Genomic DNA, 22330 nt, shown 5'->3' on the forward strand with positions numbered 1-22330 from the left:
CATTTGTGTTGGAGAACTTGGAACCGCCACATCTATGATTACTGAGTATGACATTTTGACCGAAAACGAGATAAAATAGAAAAAGTGGAAACTCCACAGATCGCTCAACACGACAAAAACGAAAATGTTGCAGGCTCGGTTTGACTGAGCCTGTTCATGGACGGTAGTGGAAATGCATGCTACCGTCCACGCCCATTTTTTCAGTAGATCTAGAGCTAGACCAGATTCTACAGATTCTATTTGTGGAAAAGTCTTTTTGTAACTGTATAATTTAAATGGGTAAAAACGAATAAATTAATAGTCTAATGGCAGTTTGGTTATGTCGAAAACAATTTTAGCAATATCATTTTTGACACATAGCTACCCACTCTCAAGTTCACGTGCATGTCAAAATTTCACGCGCGTCTGAATCAGATATGACGTCACCATTATATTAATATCTATGTTGTACCATGTGATCAAATATTTTCAAGATGGCGACGTTCTTAGCAGTTCCGCTAAAACAAACTTACGAAGTTGATGTTGTAAAACCATTCCGTAACTTTATACAGAATACTTTTTCTACTGCTAATCCTGATGACTATAACACAGCGATCAGTGAATTTCATAAACTGAGAAATTTAACCATCACGAAATCAGTTGACAAACACGAATCGGCTCTTGAGGTGTTGTACAGGTAAGAAAAGAAGTGGGTGGGGTATGCAAAATATTTGATTAGTTTCATTTTGGTAGATAAATTACAGGTGACAAGAGATTTAGCTTACTGGAATACCTTTTAAAAACATTATAATATGAATTTAGGCACTGCCAGTTTGTGTCCGCCAGTTTGATAGGAAAACCCTGTCATTTGACCAGGCTGGTAACATTGCCCGATCGGGCTTATGACACAAAAAGTAATATTTCTTGAAAAATAATGAAGATATTTCTTTCAAACTTGGTCCATTTGTTAAGCATAACAAATGATACAAATTAGAATAAAAATAACTTGGTTGCCTTCAGTTTTGGTAGAATTATTTCCCCTTTTCAGATTTTTAAGACGCATAATTTTTGAAGTCCAAGAAAACAATGTTCTAATGCTAAGTTTAAAACAAAAAAGGGTTAAATGGCTTTCTAATGCTCTAAATTATTGCGCTAGTACATGAATGTAAGCATTTTACTCTGCTTTCACCTACAACATTATAGAGAAATGTTAGTCCTAAAAAAATTGCTCATACATCTGCACTAGAAACAAAGTATTTACCCTAAATATATAGAATAAAGGTATTGGCGCACAAGTTTGGAGCACTGGAAAGCCATTGAACCCTTTTCTGTTTTAAACATTGCATTAAAACATAATACTTTTGGACTTCAAAAATTATGCATCATAAAAATCTGAAAAAGGGAAGTAATTCTAACTAAACTGAAGGCAACAAAGTTATTTCTATCTTGATAATCATTATATGTAATGCTTAATAAATGGACCAAGTTTGAAAGAAATATCTTCATTATTTGTCAAGAAATATTACTTTTTGTGTCATAAGCCCGATCGGGCAATGTTACCAGCCTGTTGACGATTTGTAGCAAACTATAGCAACTTTCAAGGAAGTGTTTACGGGTACTGATTCATGCCTCTGGACATTTAGCCAATTAGGGATTGTCTATCAATCTGCCGTTGATGTCAAACCCCTTGCGAGAACGTAGACATTATTGTCTAGGAATAAGGAACTCCTTTATCCAGGATGTCGATTATTTATTTTTATTACATCAAAATTAATGAAATATCAAATGAGAATTAAATTAATCAATATTAACCTGAAGTTTGAATCTAATTGGTACACATATACAGCTTTCATCTGATTGTTTAGTGTCTTAAAAAATGAAGATAACATTCTCAGGAAAAATATGCAGCCTTGATTAGGACTCGAACGTCTGACCTTCGGCTTACTGTGTCAGCGCTCTACCAATTGAGCTACCAAGGCCACCTGATACGAGAACCGCTACACACCTTCCCTCTTATTGCGAGACATTGGCACTCCTGGCAAATGTCTGCCACAGACTGTTAACTGAATTCAGATGCACACAGCATCCAAACTGCTTCACCCTGCATGAGCTCCAAGGGTGAACATCTCGGTAGAACCTCCAAATGTAACAGTCTCAGGAAAAATGTGCAGCTAATTGAGCTAAGGAGGCCACCTGATACGGAACCGCTACAGAGGAATATCAAATAAATCACCTTGATTTCATGAACAGTGAAAGGTGGAAAGTCATGATGTGACCTGAATTTTGTTTTTAATTTGGCTCAAACCTAACAGCACGAACGTGCCAATTTTTATGTACATCAAATGCATATTTTCAGAAAATTTATGCACAGGGTACAAATTTAATATACTGATGATCAAGACCTTTAGAAACAAACTTTGCAACAAGGGACAAATCTACAGAACTAAAGTTTAGCTTTGGCTAAATTTATGAATCTGCATGGAATATATTGGTTAATTGATCTGTAGACACAGGTCTCATACTATACACATACGTCAATAGTCAGAACTATTTGCCAAGGTCCAAAAGAATCGAAAGAACCCGGGGCTAATCAGAGCTGATAGTTCTGACTTTTAAAGTAAGTGCTCTATTACATGTGAAGTGTGTTTTCAGTCATATCTGATTTCTTGTTATAAATTCTGGGGGAACTTATGACAAGGCAATATACCGGTATATAGATATGTATTTTTTGCATTGTGTATGCATTGAATGTTGGCCAAGTAATGCGCGTGTGGAAAGGCCGTACAGCTTACAAGGCCGGCATCTTAATGTTCTATACATGCTGCATCCTTTCCAGCATAAATACTTACCGATAGCTTTATGCCAGTCCAGGTGTACATAGAGACACTTTTACTCCGGGCCAAGTCAGTCCTGCCTGCTACGCATGTGTACAAAGTTTTAACCAAATTGCGAGTATGCTCTTGTAAAGTGAGGCAATTACTTAAGATGATGATGATGATGTATTAGCAGCTAGGCTAAGTGATCAATGTTTATAGCAACAGTACTGGTACTGATGATAAACCCGAACAGAAAATGAGGTTTTTTACCTGTATCTTTTTTATTTCTGCAAATTGAAATCAGTGGTCGGTATCAAAATAAAGCTTAATCTTTGCTGAAAACTTATACATAATTCAAATTTATATTTAGTAAGCAAACTCACACGAAGTGAGGGCCTGAAAGGGATATGTAAAAAGGGGACTTTATGAACATTGACTGATGATAAATTCGAACCCTTTGTCATTTACAAAATTTTCTTGGTATTATTATATTGAAACTTTCCCCAAAAAGCTGCAACAGTCATTCCTGATCAAGTAATGAAAAGTTAACAAATGTCAGGCCTTCATGTTTCGACAGTGAGCATGTGCAAAAAAACACCCTCTTCCCCAGTAATTTTGGATAAATATTTTTTATACAAATTTATGTAAGTCATTTATTTATACAGAATATTTACCAATTTTGTTTTTGTTTACACCCGTTGGTGTTGTAAATGGAAACTATTGCATGGTGTGTTCAATTTTATAAATAACCGATTGCAATCGAATATTTCCAAGGTGTTCGACTTTATCATCTGTCCGGGTTTATCATCAGTACCAGTAATGGTCAGTGTACCCAGAAAAAGTAACGGCATCATTGCAAAAATGAAATTATTTGAAATGTAGACAAGTCTTGGTATTTACTTAACTTAGTGACATGGGTGTCATATTTATAAGAATTTTAGATCCCTATTATTACCTTGTTTGGTATGAAACAAAGTACAAAAAAAACGCTAAATCAAGGGACTGGTGCCTTTATATTAGCAGGGAGTGAATTATTATTTACTTGAGCACTGCTAAGAAACAGTATGATAATTAAAGGTACTTTTATCAACCAGATTCTTTGATTTAGTTTTATTTTACAGGTACTATGACCAGCTTACAGCAATTGAAAACAAGCTTCCCGTTGCAGAGAATCAGGTAGAGTTTCTTCATTGGGTGCACTTATAGTTCCTTACTATTGAGCTAGCTTTTATAGCGATGTGGTAGTGTCCGCCTTAGTTGTGAGAGATCCCGGGTTCGATTCCCAGTCAGGTCTGAAGTATTTTCAGCCTGTTACATATAATGAAGTAACATTATCAGCAGAATTTAATGTTATATTAAATGGTCATGAGGTCTACCAGTATGAAAATTGTCTATTACTGTCAAAAAATAGTTAACTGGACTCCAGTGGCAACTGCTGTGGAAAAAACAGGCTTAGTTTAATATTATATAAAAATTTGTAATGGTACTCCTTAAAATCCATTTAAGTATCTCCTTATTACCAAAAAAACACCCAAACACGCAAGTTTTAATATGACAAGTTGTTCACCAGCGCTATTCTAGCTTTAAATGTTGGCACTTTCATGCATATTCACTGACAAAATTGCTTGATAAATGTTTGACAAGGAATGTCTTGAAAAGCCATCATATTTAAGAGTGTTGTTTTTTAGCTCACCTGTCACGAAGTGACAAGGTGAGCTTTTGTGATCGCGCAGTGTCCGTCGTCCGTGCGTAAACTTTTCCTTGTGACATCTCTAGAGGTCACATTTTTCATGGGATCTTTATGAAAATGGGTCAGAATGTTCATCTTGGTAAATTCTAGGTCAAGTTTGAAACTGGGTCACATGCCTTCAAAAACTAGGTCAGTAGGTCTAAAAATAGGAAAACCTTGTGACCTCTCTAGAGGCCATAATTTTCAATGGATCTTCATGAAAATTGGTCAGAATGTTCACCTTGATGATATCTAGGTCAAGTTCGAAACTGGGTCACATGCCTTCAAAAACTAGGTCAGTAGGTCTAAAAATAGAAAAACCTTGTGACCTTTCTAGAGGCCATATATTTCACAAGATCTTCATGAAAGTTGGTCAGAACGTTCACCTTGATGATATCTAGGACAAGTTCGAAACTGGGTCACGTGCCATCAAAAACTAGGTCAGTAGGTCAAATAATAGAAAAACCTTGTGACCTCTCTAAAGGCCATATTTTTCATGGGATCTGTATGAAAGTTGGTCTGAGTGTTCATCTTGATGTTATCTAGGTCAAGTTCGAAACTGGGTCACGTGTGGTCAAAAACTAGGTCGGTATATCTAAAAATAGAAAAACCTTGTGACCTTTCTAGAGGCCATATATTTCATAAGATCTTCATGAAAATTGGTCAGAATGTTCACCTTGATGATATCTAGGTCAAGTTCGAAACTGGGTCACGTGCCACAAAAACTAGGTCAGTAGGTCAAATAAAAGAAAAACCTTGTGACCTCTCTAGAGGCCATATTTTCCATGGGATCTGTATGGAAGTTGGTCTGAATGTTCATCTTGATGATATCTAGGTCAAGTTTGAAAGTGGGTCACATGCCTTCAAAAACTAAGCCAGTAGGTCAAATAATAGAAAAACCTTGTGACCTCTCTAAAGGCCATATTTTTCAATGGATCTTCATGAAAGTTGGTGTGAATGTTCATCTTGATGATATCTAGGTCAAGTTCGAAACAGGGTCATGTGCGGTCAAAAACTAGGTCAGTAGGTTTAAAAATAGAAAAACCTTGTGACCTCTCTAGAGGCCATACTTGTGAATGGATCTCCATAAAAATTGGTCAAAATGTTCATCTTGATGATATCTAGGTCAAGTTCGAAAGTGGGTCACGTGCCGTCAAAAAGTAGGTCAGTAGGTCAAATAATGAAAAAATGTTGTGACCTCTCTAAAGGCCATATTTTTCATGGGATCTGTATGAAAGTTGGTCTGAATGTTTATCTTGATGATATCTAGGTCAAGTTTGAAACTGGGTCAACTGCGATCAAAAACTAGGTCAGTAGGTCTTGAAATAGAAAAACCTTGTGACTTCTCTAGAGGCCATACCCTTGAATGGATCTTCATGAAAATTGGTCAGAATGTTCACCTTGATGATATCTAGGTCAAGTTTGAAACTGGGTCACGTGCCTTAAAAAACTAGGTCAATAGGTCAAATAGTAGAAAAACCTTGTGACCTCTCTAGAGACCATATTTTTCAATGGATCTTCATGAAAATTGGTCAGAATTTTTATCTTGATAATATCTAGGTCAAGTTCAAAACTGGGTCACATGAGCTCAAAAACTAGGTCACTATGTCAAATAATAGAAAAAACAACGTCATACTCAAAACTGGATCATGTGGGAAGAGGTGAGCGATTCAGGACCATCATGGTCCTCTTGTTGTTTTAGATACGTGTACAGTTCAAGTGGAGAGATGCTTTTGACAAAGACTCACTGTTCTCGGGCAAGAACACACTAGGTATGTACTGCTTGATTCAAAGTCTATTAGATAATAATACATCCTTTTTCTCTGTGTTACCTGTAAGAGTTGTAATTCAACTTGACACAGTCTCATTATATGCATAATTATGATGAGAAAACAGACCTTGTCTAATATAGACACATATTCATACAACTTGCTAAATACTGGGCACTGATAGTTGCTCTAGCTACATGTATACTAAAATGAATTTTATTTATATTCTACTTGATATTTACAGTTACAATTTTGTTATGACTAGTTGTCAGTGGCAGTCACAACATATACCTGCTCTGTTTGGAATTTAACTTTGTTATTGCATTGTTTTACAGATCACTATTTACTAAATGCATGTTTTTCATCTGCGTAATAGTCCCATAATTAGTTTTGCATGTTTCATAATGATTGTTAAATAGGGTAAAGTTCACCTGGGGTTATTTGTCCAAAAGTGATGATCAAGGTGCCCTCACTTAAAGGTCCATAATACTTTAAACTTTTATCTTAAAAACAGATGAAACAGCTTTCCAATTTGATTTTATGCATAATTACATGGTAGAAAAGCACTCCTTTTAATATTGCACGTGCACTGTTATAGTTAGATCCATAAAGGGAGGTAATATAAAACAATAGATTTAATAAATCATTCCAGTATACTCAGCAATATTCAAACCTTTGACAATTATTAAAGTAATTATCAGAAATAGCATTTAACAAGAAATTAATGTATTTTATGTTCATAACGGAAAATGTGGTGTTTTAAACAAAGGCATTATGAGCCTTTAACACTTACATGCATTAACCTTTTGTTATTACCTGTAGGCTAGGCACCTTTATTATAATCCTTAACATTGATGAGTGGGTGTTTTCTTAGAATGTAGCCCTTCCGCTTAACCCGTTATGGAGGGGGCAGATGTACAGATCACAGGGTTGTGAGTTCAGTCCCAGGGAACTATGTTCTCATTGATGATTTGACAAAAGACATTGTATCTGAAGTAATTTTTTCGCACTCTGATTTTTGTGGAGAAGCTGGCGTTTACTTGCCGAGAACAAGTTGGTACTGGTACAGAATCCAGGAACACTGGTAAGGTTAACTGCCTGTCATAACATAACTAAATACTGTTGAAAAATGGTGCCAAACCCAAGAGACAAGCAAATTCTTATACCTTAAGTTTATACTAGTAATTGCCAGTATTTGCGGGTAAATGCCACAGGTATGGCAAATATCAGTGCCAGCTTCATAAAAAGCCCCATAGACCACACAAAGCCTGATGTTGTTAACTGTTCTCCACCCACTGTCTCGGCAGGTAAAATTGAAAGTGAGTCAGCTGACTGCTTAAAATCTGTCGGCCATTCCACACTGTCTCCAAAACTGAAAGTATGTCATAAAATCTAACCACAAAGGGTGCAGAAAATTCTGATGAAGCCAAAAAAAAAAAAAAGTGACTATATTTCAGGAGAGTTGATTTAAAGAGTACCAGTGGTTGGACTACAATAAAGACTTCAATTGTAGTAATGTTACTGATTTATTACAATGACATATGGTCAAAAGTTGTTGTCCCCAAGATTTTAAAATTGTCCCCACATTTTTCATACCAAGGGGTCATGTGTCCCCACCATTTTTGATCCTCGGCAGAACACTGCATTACCATGTTTGAACTCTCAAAGGTTATAGAGCTCATTTCAAGTCTAAGATAAAAAAAAACTATCATCAAAATGGCTATAAAGCAACAGGTATCAGATAAACTGTTTCATGCTGGTCATTTAGAGAAACGTGAGTTTTATTTTGGCTATTTATGTTTGGAGGATCGTCTTTTGCAGGAAATACTGTAACAAAGTTTGGAAGAGAAGAAATACTTAATTCAGCCTTCATTTTGGTTGAGGCAGTCTCTAGATATTGATTGTGTGACTGATGGAATACTGGCTCATTTTTAAGTATTTAAGAATCAGACTGCTGAATAATATAGCCAGCTTTGTGGTGCATAATAATTGATCATATCATATCTGATAATATTTTCAGCGATAGCATCTGGGGCATATGAGAAAGTATGTGTGTTGTTCAACATCGGAGCTTTGATGTCACAGGTAGCAGAAGTTCAGAATCATGAAAGTGACGAGGGCCTCAAAACTTCCGCTAAATATTTACAGGTTAGTTTATAAATGATGAATATTACAGGGCATCATAGTTGTATGATGATATTTTAGTGTTCAATACTGATTGGTTATAAAAGCTTCCCTTTTGTGGATAGAATGAAAAAAGCCCTTAAAATCTGTATTTGTAACGTTGTGTTGTTTCTTAGTCTGTTGCTGGCTGAAGACCAGTTTTGGAGATTGTATTACTTCTGTCAGTTTGACCCATTTTTTTTGTCAATATCTTTGAATTGAAAGGATGGATTTTTTAATAGCCTCTGTTTTTTCGGTTGCTGAGGTGTCGTTGATTAAGCACTCTTTTTACTTGTATTAGAATTGGCTGAAAGTTTTTGCTACATTATGCTTAATATCGTATATTGATGATGTCCAATCTTTGTTAGAAGATGGTGTACGAACACACAGTTTCCATCTACATTGTAAGTTGATTTGAGATCAAAGGTTATTTAGAGCTTGAAAGACCAGTTGTCAATAATTTGTGTCGCTCATAATATGTATATTCTCACCAGGAAATTTCAAGTAACTAGGCAGATTGGAATATCATATGGAGAGGAAGAAATAACTTCTGGAAGAATATTTTTTGCAGTCAATTCTGTTTTACGTCTACAAATTTAAATAGCAGTTGTAAGTACATGTTGGACATACTGGTAGTCCTTACTTAGTGATTGAGTATTAATTATTGAAAATGTGCTCTTTACTTTCAGCAAGCTGCTGGTATATTTGGGCATTTAAAGGACACCTCACTGTCTGTGTGTAGCCAGGATCCAACTCCTGACCTTGCACCAGACACACTGAATGCCCTCACATCTCTCATGCTAGCCCAGGGTCAGGAGGCTGTGTACAGGAAGGCGGCTACAAGTAAGTCCCTTGATTTAACCCTTAGCCTGCTGGCGGCAGATGATTCTGCCTTTGCGACCAGTGCAGACCAAGATCAGCCTGCACATCCGTGCAGTCTGATCATGGTCTGCACTGTTCGCTATTCAGTCAGTAAATTTTCAGTGAAAACCCCTTTGAATAATAAGTGGTACTGTCCCAATTGAAAGATGGACCAGTCCATTATAGAAATTTAGCAGGATAAGGGTTAAAAAGCGACATGCATCTAGCTGAACATCAAAATTTCAAGTTTTTTAAAGCAATTTGTTTTATATATTATTGATTTAATATGATAAACCAGTATTGTATATGAAGATTATTTGAGCTGCACCATAAGAAAACCAACATTATGCATTTGCGGCCAGCATTGATCCAGACCAACCTGCACATCCGCTGTTGGCTTTCAAACCCTATTGCATTTAGAGAAACTGTTAGCGAACAGTATAGATCCTGACCAGACTGCACAGATGCACAGGCTGGTCTTGATCCATGCTAGTCACAAATGCACTATGTTGGTTTTCTCGTGTTGCGGCTCATTTTATTTTATATAAAATTTCAGTAGGTTGTGTAACACTTTTGAGAGATCTGCATATTTTATTGACGTAAAAAGTGTTATTATTTAAAAAGACTTCCTAAAACACACTCTGAAAATTAACTTTTGTTGTAATCACTAATTAATGAAAAGGTTTTGTTAAATTCCGAAAATTTTGACCTAAATCTAGAGATGTGCAGCTTTAAACTATAAATATCGCTTTTTTAACTTCTACAAATAAACTGTATGCATAGTATTACCTAAGAGTTGCAGTGGTTTCTTATTGAAAAATAATGAAAGTAGATAAAACTGAGAAGCTCTTAGCTGATTAATGTTGCATTGATATTGATAACGGGGCAGTGATCTGCTGTGCTAAGTTGAAAAACAATAGTGATGTCACTGGATATGTTCTATTATTGTTCATATAATGTTAGCAAATGTCCATGACCATGCAAGTCACTACAGTGCTGGTTCTGGCATAAATTTTTAAAGAGCCTCAATGTCAGGTCAGCAAAAGTAACAGCTTCGAGTGCTGAAATGCTATGGGTTTTCAACTTGGCTGTGTTGAATATTGGGCTTCTTTTGCACTTGTAGTTGAATTGTGGCACTACTTTCACTGCAAAAAGGTGCCGAAAGTTCTGTTTAAATTGCGTAATAACAAAACTTCAGAACTAATCTATAGTGCTCTTAAGATAAGATCATTTCTCATTAGATCTCTGATTTCTATACTGATACTATAAACCCTATAAAATAAACATTTATTTTACAGGCATGAAGGAGGCAAGTGTTGTGAAGATAGCCTATCAATGTTCTGATCTTTATGCTGATGCGATGAAACTGATGCAGCTTCCCTCCCTGAAAGAACTGTGGCCACGGGTATGATTGTCTAAAAAGTTATTGAAGAGTATATTATATTTCATTTTACAGTCTGCATTATAATTAACTCTATGACCCCCACCCACTTCTAAAATAGTTTTATACTGTCTGTCTGGAGAGAAAGACATGGTGGTCTGTCTCAGGAAGCATACTTCAGACAAAATATGAACAAAGGTGATAATGGACTGTGTTTCCTCATATACGTAAATTAGTTTTCACTTTCAGACAGTTTAGTACCAAAAGAATTTGTCCCCAGATCAGATATAAACTCAAATTCCAAAGACATAACTTGTTAAATTTTGTCAAAATTGAAACTTTAGAATTCTGTAGAACTTGACATAAATAGCTTTGCTGTTTTTCTTTGAACTCCATGAATTTACATCCCGAAGAAGTTAGTTTAGCCAAAATCATGAAATTTTATGTTAACAAAATTAAAGAAATGTACAGTATTAACTTTAAATTGTCAATATCCAGGTTTTAAAGCTGTATTGAAAAGGGATGTTCAATCTTAAAATAATTTAGATTATTGGGATATTTCATTGATACTTTGTGTGCTATTGCATGTTTGATGTCACAGCACTCTTCAGATATTTTAGCAGCAAAAATTTAATGCAAAGAAATTACATGTGATTCATACCTTCATGGTTATTGACAACCTTTTTCCAAACGCCCAATTTAAAAGAATGTAAACAGCGAGTCAAGAATTAACATTCAGCCAAAAACATTAAAAAATTAAAAATCATGCTTTAACAGCATTTATATTGCCTTGTTAATACACGATTTTTCCTCTTTGGTACATGCTGGAATCTAGGGAAAAAAGTAGTTTTAATCAAGAATGTGTAATTATACTTCAGGAGTGGTTACCAACGGTCGCTATGAAACAGGCAGCATTCCATTCCATGGCAGAGTTCTATCAGTCTGTCGTGGCCCAGAAATCCAAAAGTTACGGAGAACAGATTGCAAGATTGAGGGTAAGACTGTAAAGGACAATTTTGTAGAAGAATCATCAGGCATTTAATGAAAATTGAGCCGCGCCATGAGAAAACCAACATAGTGCATTTTCGACCAGCATGGATCCAGACCAGCCTGCACATCCACGCAGTCTGGTCAGGATCAGTGCTGTTCGCAAACAGTTTCTCTAATTGCAATAGGCTTTGAAAGTGAACAGCATGAATCCTGAAATGACTGCGCGGATGCGCAGGCTGGTCTGGATCCATGTGGGTCACAGATGCTATGTTGGTTTTCTCATGGTTCGACTGAAATGGTTATTTAAATTCTAAGACTTTTCACATAATGAACTGGATCTTCATAATATTGAAGATTTATGTAAAAGAGTATTTCAAAGTTAGCTGTTCTTCGAACTTTAACATACTTTTATAAAAACTTATACAAATACATTTCAAAGGTGAATAATATATGAGCCATGCCATGGGAAAACCAACATAGTGGCTTTGCGACCAGCATGGATCCAGACCAGCCTGCGCATCCGCGCAGTCTGATCAGGATCCATGCTGTTCACTAACAGTTTCTCCAATTCCAATAGGCTTTAAAAGCGAACAGCATGGAGCCTGACCAGATTGCGCGGATGCGCAGGCTGGTCTGGATCCATGCTGGTCGCAAACCCACTATGTTGGTTTTCTCATGGCACGGCTCATATAAGCAGAAGTTTTGATGCATAGTAATCAGATTTTAAGTTTATAACCTGTTGTTGTCCTAAATGTATACATGTGTCAAATCATTTTAGAATTGTCTTTTGAATTAAAAAAGTTAATTCCATCCTGTAGAAAAATAGTCCAAATATCCGAATGCCATTAAACTTAGTTTACAGAGCTTCAGCTCCGCTGTCATATATATAATACTGGTCTGATACCTGCAGTAGAAGAAATAAAAATTGTATCGTTTCAGCATGCCAAAGAATTGATGGCGGCCGCAGCAACTAGAGGGGGCTTGTCCTTCAATTTTAAGAATGAGCAGGGTAAAATCCAGCGGGAACTCGATGCTGCCCAGAAAGATAATGATTTTATATATCATGATAAAGTACCTGATGTTAAAACGCTACCTGCTCTAGGGAAGCTAGCAGTGGCCAAGCCTCTGCCAATACAAGAGAAATATTCAACCAGTTTTGTTGGTAAGAAAACTTCTTTGATTGTTGTATGTCAATATGCATACATAAAATTGATAAATGAGCTGCACCATAAGAAAACCAATATAGTGCATTTGCAACCAGCATGGATCAAGACCAGCTGCGCATCCGCACAGTCTGGTCAGGATCCATACTGTTCGCTAACAGTTTCTGTAATTGCAATAGGGTTTGAAAGCAAATAGCATGGATCCTGACCAGACTGTGCAGATGCGCAGGCTGGTCTGGATCCATGCTGGTCGCAGATGCACAATGTTGGTTTTCTCATGGTGCGGCTCAAATACGTTTGAAAGAAATTCAATACTCAATGATATCTGCAGCATACACGTCTGATGTTGACTGTTATGTAAAGAAAATAAAATCTCCGTACTTTTTGTGCTCCCCCCCCCCCCCCCATGAGTGGTGGGGGCATATAAATTTGCTCTTGTCCATCCGTTCCGTGCATCCTTCTGTCCGTGTGTCCGTACGTCCGTCCGAAGTTCGTGACGCATCTAGCTCAAAAAGTATTTGATATAAATTGATGAAACCTTGCCTGAGTCTTTATCATGATATTAACTTATGCATTTTCTATTTTTCGTCTGGCTCTGCCCCCTAGAGTTATGGCCCCTGAAATAGTCAAAAATGCCCATTTTCACCTTGTGACATGCCTAGCTCAAAAAGTATTTGATATAGATTCTTGAAACCTTGCATGAGTCTTAATCATGATATGAACTTGCGCACCTCCTATTATTCATCTGGGTCTGCCCACTATTTCTAGAGTTATGGCCCCTGAAATAGTCAAAAATGCACATTTTCACCTTGCGACATGCCTAGCTCAAAAAGTATTTGATATAGATTCTTGAAACCTTGCATGAGTCTTAATCATGGTATTAACTTATGCACTTTCTATTATTCGTCTGGCTTCGCCCCCTATTTTTAGAGTTATGGCCCCTGAAATAGTCAAAAATGCACATTTTCACCTTGTGACACGCCTAGCTCAAAAAGTATTTGATATAAATTGATGAAACCTTGCATGAGTCTTTATCATGATATGAACTTGCGCACCTACTATTTTTCATCTATTTCCAGAGTTATGGCCCCTGAAATAGTCAAAAACTGCACATTTTCACCTAATTATGTGCCTCACTCAGAAAGTAATTAATTTAATTCACGAAACCTTGCTTGAGTCTTTATCATAATGTGACCTTGCACACTTGGCATTCTTCTTGAGAATTTTAGTGTTTATTACAGAGTTATGGCCCTTGAAATAGCCAAAATAGTGGATTTTTTTGTTTCTCAGGCTCATAGCTCAAAATGTATATGGTATAGAATAATGAATCCTTTTCATAATTTTTTTTTGAGGCTATAAGACTGCAAACATTTGAATTATTTCCACTTATTTTTGACAAAGTACCAGTGGGGGGCACACCCTGTGTCCTACAGACACATTCTAGTTGTAATATCTTTAAAGGTATACTAGACCCAAATCTAATATTTGAAAATATGAACAATTATTACAAATACCGGTACTTTTTCTGTAAACATCAAGTTAACAAGTTTGTGTGTAATAGCAGTAATGCATTATGTTTAAATATTACACACTTAATACATGTGTAATTGTTCTATATAACTATGGAAGAGGGAGATTTCAGGCTTTTGACTGTCAGAATTCTTCTATATATCTGTATGGGATTTCAGCATTTAGAATGCAGATATTCAGGCTTTTTGTTTTTGACTGAATCCCAAGTCTGTATGATTGGTGTAATGCTGACTTGTACACATTATACTCGGCTATCTATGGTAGTTACACATTAACAAGCTATCAATGAGTTGAGTAAAGTTAATCCTTACCTTGCGAAATTTTTATAATGAACTTGTCCATCTTTCAATTTGGATAGTACCATTAACTGTTAAAAGGTGTGCTTACCAAAAAGATATTGGCTGAATAGCGAACAGTGCAGATCATGATCAGACTGCACGGGTGTGCAGGTTGATCATGATCTACACTGGTCGCAAAGGCAGAATCAGTCGTATCCAGCATGGTAAGGGTTAAACTTGCTTTTACTCGCTTTAACATACTGCCAGAGTTATGTGATTTAATTTTATCTCCATTTTCAGACTTGTTTGAGAAGATAGTGCCAATACCAGTGTATGATTCATTGAACATGTTTGAAGGTAGAAAATCACAGATCACCAACATGGAGATCGGGAGGTTACGAGAACAGACCACACTTATGAATGGGTAACTAAGAGTCAATATCCATACATGTTGCTCTTTCCTGTACTGTGTTCTTATAAACCGAAATATACCTGTAATGTAAGACTTATACATGGCAAGATATTAGAGCCAGAATTGCTACTGGTAAGTCATTTTCATTGATGACAGGAAAAATGACATGTGTTCATGAAGAATATGTTTGTTTATTCTTAGACTATACCTTATATTTCGCTTTAGTGATTCGCAGTTGTACCACATGACAATCCATTATATTTCCATTCTGTACACATTATACTGGTAGTCCATATTCAATGTTGCAAAAACCTTGATTCCAATTTCTATATTAACCCAGATCATGCGGGACACGATTGATTCTGCCTTTGCGACCAGTGTAGATCTTGATCAGCCTGCACATCCATGCAGTCTGGTCAAGATCTGCACTGCTCGCCATTCAGTCAGTATCTTTTTGACAGTTAATGGTAGTGTCCAAATTGAAAGATGGACAAGTTCATTATAGAAATTTAGCAGGGTATGGGTTAACGTAATAATGAAAGCATTTGGCTGATAGAAGTATCATCATGCATATCAACATCAATAAAGGCTTGGTGTGATGTTTCCATACACATTTAAAGGATGGAATAATTTCCGTCTTATTGTTTGTCCAGTTTTTACTGAGAAATATAAGCGTAGAATAAAAAAGATTCTTGTACAGCATAATTATATTTAGACTTGTACCAATCTGAGAAACATATTTGACTTGCCTATTGGCTCGTCCAGTGTGTTTCTCTGAATAGGTAATCATCAAAATATATCATGGTTGTGTACAGAACAGTGTTAAGTTACCAAATATTATAGTGATAATGATTGATTTTACGGAAAGTATTCTATTTCCACATTAACAGTGTGTTAGCATCGCTCAATCTGCCGGCGGCTCTGGAAGATGTTGGAGGAGACAAAGTACCTCAGTCATTGCTTGACAAGGGACAGCAGATTAAGGATATGGGAGGACTCCAGTACCTAGATAGATTGACTGCAGACTTGCCAGAACTCCTTGTCAGAAATAGAGAAATTCTTGACGAGGTATGGTTACCTTGATATGAAATTATGTGTTTTATACTTTCATTTTTATGCCCCCGGCATCTACTGATGCTGGAGGCATATAGTGATTGTCCTGTCCGTCTTGACTTGATACTAATGCAGGTGTAACCTGGACCATCTCATCTCAGACATCACCTGACCTCAGTTTGACTTCACTTGACTCTTGGACTTGGTTGATTTATATGGCCATCTCTTGTTAACCAAAAGGACCGTTTCATCTAGATCATACCGCTTACAGAATGAATTGATACTAATACAGATGAACCTTGACCATTCATCTTCAGACATCACCTGACCTCAGTTTGACCTTGACCTCATTTTGGACTTAGGTTGTTTTATATGGGCCATCTCTTGGTTAACCAAATGGGACTGTTTCGTCAAGCATCAATACCGCTTACAAGAATGAATTGATACTTATACAGATGTAACCTGTGACCATTCTTCATCTTCAAACATCACCTGACCTCAGTTTGACCTTGACCTTGTTTTGGACTTAGGTTGCTTTGTATCAACAAGGATGCCACAAGGGGCATCAAGCTTTTATTGAACGCAGCTCCTTGTTCTGTACTGAATAAGTGTGGTGAATCTGTGTTACAGTGTGTCTTTATCTGTATTACAGTGTATCTTTGTCTGTGTTACTATATGTATCTTTATCTGTGTTACAGTGTATCTTTATCAGTGTTACAGTGTATCTTTATCTGTATTATATTGTATCTTTATCTGTGTTACAGTGTGTCTTTATCTGTGTTACAGTGTGTCTTTATCTGTGTTACAGTGTATCTTTATCTGCATTACAATGTATCTTTATCTGAGTTACAATGTATCTTTATATGTGTTACAGTGTATCTTTATCTGTGTTACAATGTATTTTTATCTGTATTATGATGTATCTTTATCTGTGTTACGATGTATCTTTATCTGTGTTACAGTGTATCCGGATGTTGGATGAGGAAGAGAAGTCAGACTCCCAGTTGAAAGAACAATTCAAGGAACGATGGACAAGAACACCGTCAGCTAATCTAACAAAACCTATGCGAGAAGAAAGTGCAAAATATAAAAATATTCTTGACACAGCCATTGGAGCTGATAAAATTGTACAGGAGAAATATAATGCACATAAAAATGCAATGGCATTGCTTTCAAAACCTACAGTATGTATTACTGCTCTTTTACTCTTGTATTGTTTCAGAGGTTATGAAATATTCACAGTTACTTAGTAGTCGAGCGTTTAGATTCAATGAAAGTTGGAGATAAGCCCTTGGTGGTGTACAGTTGGTAGGGTACAGTGACATAGTTCTACAGCAGCAAGTTGCAAGTTAAACTTTAACTGTCTGACAGCAATGACATAAAAGATTTTACCAAAAGGTGTCGTTTTGCTTTATTTGTTAGACAATTCACTGCATTATGGAAATGTATCTTCCTTTACTCATTTTGTGAAGATTTTCTTTAAACTTCCAACAAAAGGATTTCACAATGCCAATTTTTGGCAGCTTTAAGAGGAATTTGAATGTTTTAGTTGCTTTTAATTTCAAAGAGCTGTTCATAATTTCAGCATGAAATAGAGAAAGCATTGCCAAGTGCTGGGAAAAGTGGATCATTGTCTGGAAATCCAGTTGTACAAGATCTAAAGAAAATGATGGAAGAAGTCGAGGCAATCAAAGCTGAACGGGAAGTCATTGAAAATGAGCTGAAAGAATCCAAGTTTGATATGGGTTAGTGTTGTTTTAAAGTTGTCATTGACGTAAAACTTGTTGGTAAAACATGAAGGCTATAAGCGGTGGGTTTCATTAATTATTGAAGTAGAGGGTGGAAGTTGCAATGTAGAAGGGGGTCAGGGGGTCCTCCCATTAATAACTTTTTTTATGCCCCCTGCATCTACTGATGCGGGAGGCATATAGTATTTGTCCTGTCCGTTCGTCCGTCCGCCCGTAAGAGGTTAACCAGATGGGACCGTTTCGTCTAGCATCAATACCCCTTACTAGAATGACTTGATACTAATGCAGTTATAACCTGTGACCATTCCTCATCTTCAGACATCACCTGACCTCAGTTTGACCTTGACCTTGACCTCATTTTGGACTTAGGTTGCTTTATATGGGCCATCTCTTGGTTAACCAAATGGGACCGTTTGGTCTAGCATCAATACCCCTTACAAGAATGAATTGATACTAATGCAGATGTAACTTGTGACCATTCCTCATCTTCAGACATCACAAGACCTCAGTTTGACCTTGACCTTGAACTTGACCTCCTTTTGGACTTATGTTGCTTTGTATCGACACGGATGCCACCGGGGGCATCAGGCGTTTATTGAAAGCAGCTTCTTGTTTGCTTCTGGAAAAGGGGCTGGGTCTTCAGACCACTATAGCAGGGTAAAGTCTCTGGCCTTTGCTCTTAAATGAAACCCCTGATCAGGATCAAATATCTGGTTGTATAGTACAATATTGAGGGGTAAATACGGAATACTAAACTGACCTTTAACATGCCTCTCAGCCGAGTGGTTAAGATAGTCATCTTTGAATCATTTGTTGCCCACTGTTGTTGAGGTAAATCTTACTTGGAGAGAAGAATTCTTTCATGGTATGAAGCAATTCAGTTGCTTATGTAAGGTTGGTGGTTCTGCCAAGGTTCCCATCATGCCTTAGATACAGTTGGAAGGATTACCAGGACTCGTTCTGCACCTGCTATAGCTGGAAACTGGCCATTTGATCTAAATTGTGTCACTGTGACTTTAACACTTATAAATAAAATGAACCCCTGTTCACAGGCTGCAAATGTGTTATGATTTCAATTTTATTAAGATTTCGAGACTTATCCTTGTAAACTTACCCATTTTACATAAGATGCATTGTTTGTTTGTCTCAACAAAGAATGTAACATCAAGATGCCAAATCTTTTGATGTAAATACCAAACATAAATGAAAGGAGAGCATGCTAATTGTTAACTGCTTTTCTGTAGCATAAAAAGGGGATTTTATTTTTTAATTTATACAAATTTATTTCTGAAAAGAAACAACAACAGAATTTATCATATTTTAGCTGCATTGAGACAGAATGTTGGTGAGTTATATACCACTGCTTAAAAACCTTGAACCTGCAACTTTGGAAGAAGGCATTTTAAATATTCTTTCCAGGGCCACTTTAAAAACCTTGTTTAACTTTTTTCATTCAATGGTTGCAATAACTCATCTGTATCATGGGCATTTGTGCCTCTGCAATACACATAAGGACACATGACACCCTATTCCAAGATGGCTTTCCACTGCCAGCAAATTTCATGTGAAATATATAAAAAATAACTGCCAGGAACAACACCTGCTTTACCTGTAATCCACCTTGATCCATGCTTGAAAACCTACCTCTTAGCAAAATTATTGTTTTCATACCTGTTTAAAAACAAAACGAAACAAAAAAAAACATGTTCTACATTTTGAAATGATTTGAACAAAAAGCATGTTACCATTGTATGTTAATTAAGGATTTCTCTTGGTCCTGACTTTATGTAAAACACTCTTCTTTGAATGTACTGGGTGATTTAACTTAGAATGCCAGTTTTTGGTAAAGTTTGGAAACATTTGTTGAAGTCTTTACAAACAGTGTAATAGGTGGAGTATTATGCTTCCTAACAGGTGCCACAGATTCAAATACTGAATGAAATGTATATCATCTTGGGTTTTTTGCCCTCCACCTCTGATTCCTGTGGGAAAATTGTGAGTTACTTGCAGGAAACTGGTCAGTACTGCTAAAAAATCAAGAAATATTGGTTTGTATATTAATGAAATATTGTTGAAAAAGACACAGTGTTAAAGTGCTAAACATATATATATTGTAGCTGGAAAGTTTATGGCAGCACTGGCTGCTGATGGTGTGGTGAACGAGGAGGCAATATCTGGCCAGGAGCTGGATGCGGTGTTTGGTCCACTGAGACAGCAAGTTGTGGACAGTTGTCAGAGACAGGACATGCTTCTTGCTCGAATACAGGTGGTATATTGTAATAACAGTTTTCTTTACATGTTAGTTTTGCTCTCTAACAACTATATGGACTTTTTATCTTCCTGAAAGCTGTTTTTCATGGAGAAAAATCCTTTTTGAGTTATAAACCAACCATATCATGGTCATTCCTACCTCTGCATTTCACATGACAATTTACTAATTTTTGTTTTACAGTTTCCGAAAAAAATGTGTAATTGAATTTTCACTGAGTATGTTCTAAGAAATGATGCCTGTTTTAATGCAATTTTAATAAGTAAAATTTAATTTACTGATCACAACTTGTGTGTCCTTGTATAGAGATGAGCTTATCTTCATTTCAGAATACAAATACACAGTTCTGTCAAAGTAAAGCATCCAATCAGAGTGGAGCACAGAGGGAAACTATGTTAAAGGACCTGGCAGCAGGGTATGATGGTTTTATGGAACTGAAAGGAAATCTAGAAGAGGGAACAAAGGTGAGCCTTGTTTACTAAATTGAAAGCTCAGATTTCAGTGTAAGTTATATAGAGATAACTTTATAAAACCTGTATTTATGTGAAAAATAGCATTGGAAAACTGCTATTAAAGTATGGATTGATTTCACTATTCCTTCATGAAGAAGGATTTAAATTTTTGCAAGTAGAATTTTTTATGCTTTCAGTGTCAATATTTTATGAAAAATTTATATACTGAAATCAATATGGGTGTTAACTTTTAGAAATGTCTTGTAATTAGGAGACAGACAGAGAGACTGTTTGTGTTTCATCACTAGAGGGGACTTGGGGTTGAGTGTAGGGTCGGGGATGGGGATTCCCCCCTTGTATGTCGGCCCATCTGTCACAAAAATAGTTCAAGACATATCTTTACAAGTACAATATGTGTGTTCAAGAAACCTGGTAAATAGTTAACAGTTTGTGTAGAGGAATATACGTGTACATCATTATTTTTTCGGCTAGTCAGAAAAGGATTGACCTGCCGTAACTTTACAGAACAAGACTTTTTCTCTTGAACCTGGGTTTAAATTCTCTGGTTGAAGATGTTTAGTGTTTGGCAGTTGTCTTTACAGAACGTGCACGCTATCCTGTAAAATAATTTTCTTTGCATATTTTATTTCAGTTTTACAATGATTTGACGCCGCTATTGGTGCGGCTACAGAACAAGATATCAGATTTCTGTTTTGCACGTAAGACAGAGAAAGATGAGCTAATGGCTGACCTGCAGAAGTCAATAGCACGACAACCTACTGGTCCCCCACCTACCCAACCCCAGTATCAGCAACCACAAACTAGTAAGTGCACCAGGACCTTGGCTTACAGCTTTGCTCAAACTTGACTTGTATACTGTCTTTGGTTCACTTATACTTTTCTTTTGATATATTCTAGATAGCAAGTTTACATATACGCACACTAAGTTGAGATCAGTTAATGCAAGTTAACTTGGTAATTTAATTACATCTAGTCTTGCTCAACATGAAAATAATAAGGAATGAAGGTACTGAGCCCCAGATATTGAGCATTTAGTTTGAAGAGGAAAACTGCCATATGAAAAATTCTCTTTTTCTTTTAAAACACTTGGCTGTGCAAGGCTTTGTCTTCTCAAAGCCACCATATGATCTTAATTATGTCAGTGTGACTCTCATCCCAACAAGTTTGTTTTCTGCTTTAACCTTTACCCTGCTAAATTTCTAAAATGGACTGGTCCATCGTTCAGTATGGGCAATACCATTTATTTATTTATTTATTGAAGGGGTGTTTGTTGAAAAAATTACTGACTGAATAGCGAGCAGTGCAGACCATGATGAGATGTGCAGGCTGATCTTGGTCTGCACTGGTCGCAAATGCAGAATTATTCGCCGCCAGCAGGCTAAAGGTTAAGTACACATATTCTGTTATAATGTTGCCTTAAACGCAGCAGAAACAGGCTGTCAATATCTGGATGATTTATGTGTATGCTTTAATCTAATTATTTGAGAAAGCATTTTCAGATACTAGTATTTCATTGAGTGGTCTCCCCTGCATTATAAATCTGACTTGCTTAATATAACAACTATCCGGGGGTTTTTCTGCACATTTTGTGTTGATTTGTTGTTGAAGATTTTTCAATATATGTTTAATATGCATTTGTTTTGTTTTGGTATGACATGTTGTGGTGTATGTAACATGACCTGCTTGTATATCATTGTTGCTTCTTCATTGTTTGTT

General features: G+C 36.5%; 1 protein-coding gene across 6 annotated transcripts in view; it reads left to right on the plus strand.

The window, feature by feature from the left end:
* Positions 1-450: 450 nt before the first annotated feature.
* LOC123559798 (programmed cell death 6-interacting protein-like) overlaps positions 451-22330 on the plus strand; it is a 42633-nt gene continuing 20753 nt past the window's right edge. For 4 of the 6 annotated variants that reach the window (XM_045351902.2, XM_053552242.1, XM_053552244.1 and 1 more), the window contains exons 1-15: positions 451-676; positions 3917-3971; positions 6227-6296; positions 8314-8441; positions 9146-9299; positions 10616-10722; positions 11577-11693; positions 12628-12850; positions 14960-15083; positions 15962-16139; positions 17087-17308; positions 17710-17869; positions 19990-20138; positions 20471-20605; positions 21246-21417. In XM_045351902.2, the coding sequence (XP_045207837.2) occupies positions 474-676; positions 3917-3971; positions 6227-6296; positions 8314-8441; positions 9146-9299; positions 10616-10722; positions 11577-11693; positions 12628-12850; positions 14960-15083; positions 15962-16139; positions 17087-17308; positions 17710-17869; positions 19990-20138; positions 20471-20605; positions 21246-21417 (2197 nt within the window). In that variant the 5' untranslated portion in view covers positions 451-473. The remainder of the gene's footprint in view (positions 677-3916; positions 3972-6226; positions 6297-8313; positions 8442-9145; positions 9300-10615; positions 10723-11576; positions 11694-12627; positions 12851-14959; positions 15084-15961; positions 16140-17086; positions 17309-17709; positions 17870-19989; positions 20139-20470; positions 20606-21245; positions 21418-22330) is intronic. The other 2 variants (XM_053552243.1, XM_053552246.1) reach the window with 1 other exon arrangement.

This window comes from Mercenaria mercenaria, chromosome 10, assembly GCF_021730395.1.
Source record: "Mercenaria mercenaria strain notata chromosome 10, MADL_Memer_1, whole genome shotgun sequence".
Classification (NCBI taxonomy): Eukaryota; Metazoa; Mollusca; class Bivalvia; order Venerida; family Veneridae; genus Mercenaria; species Mercenaria mercenaria.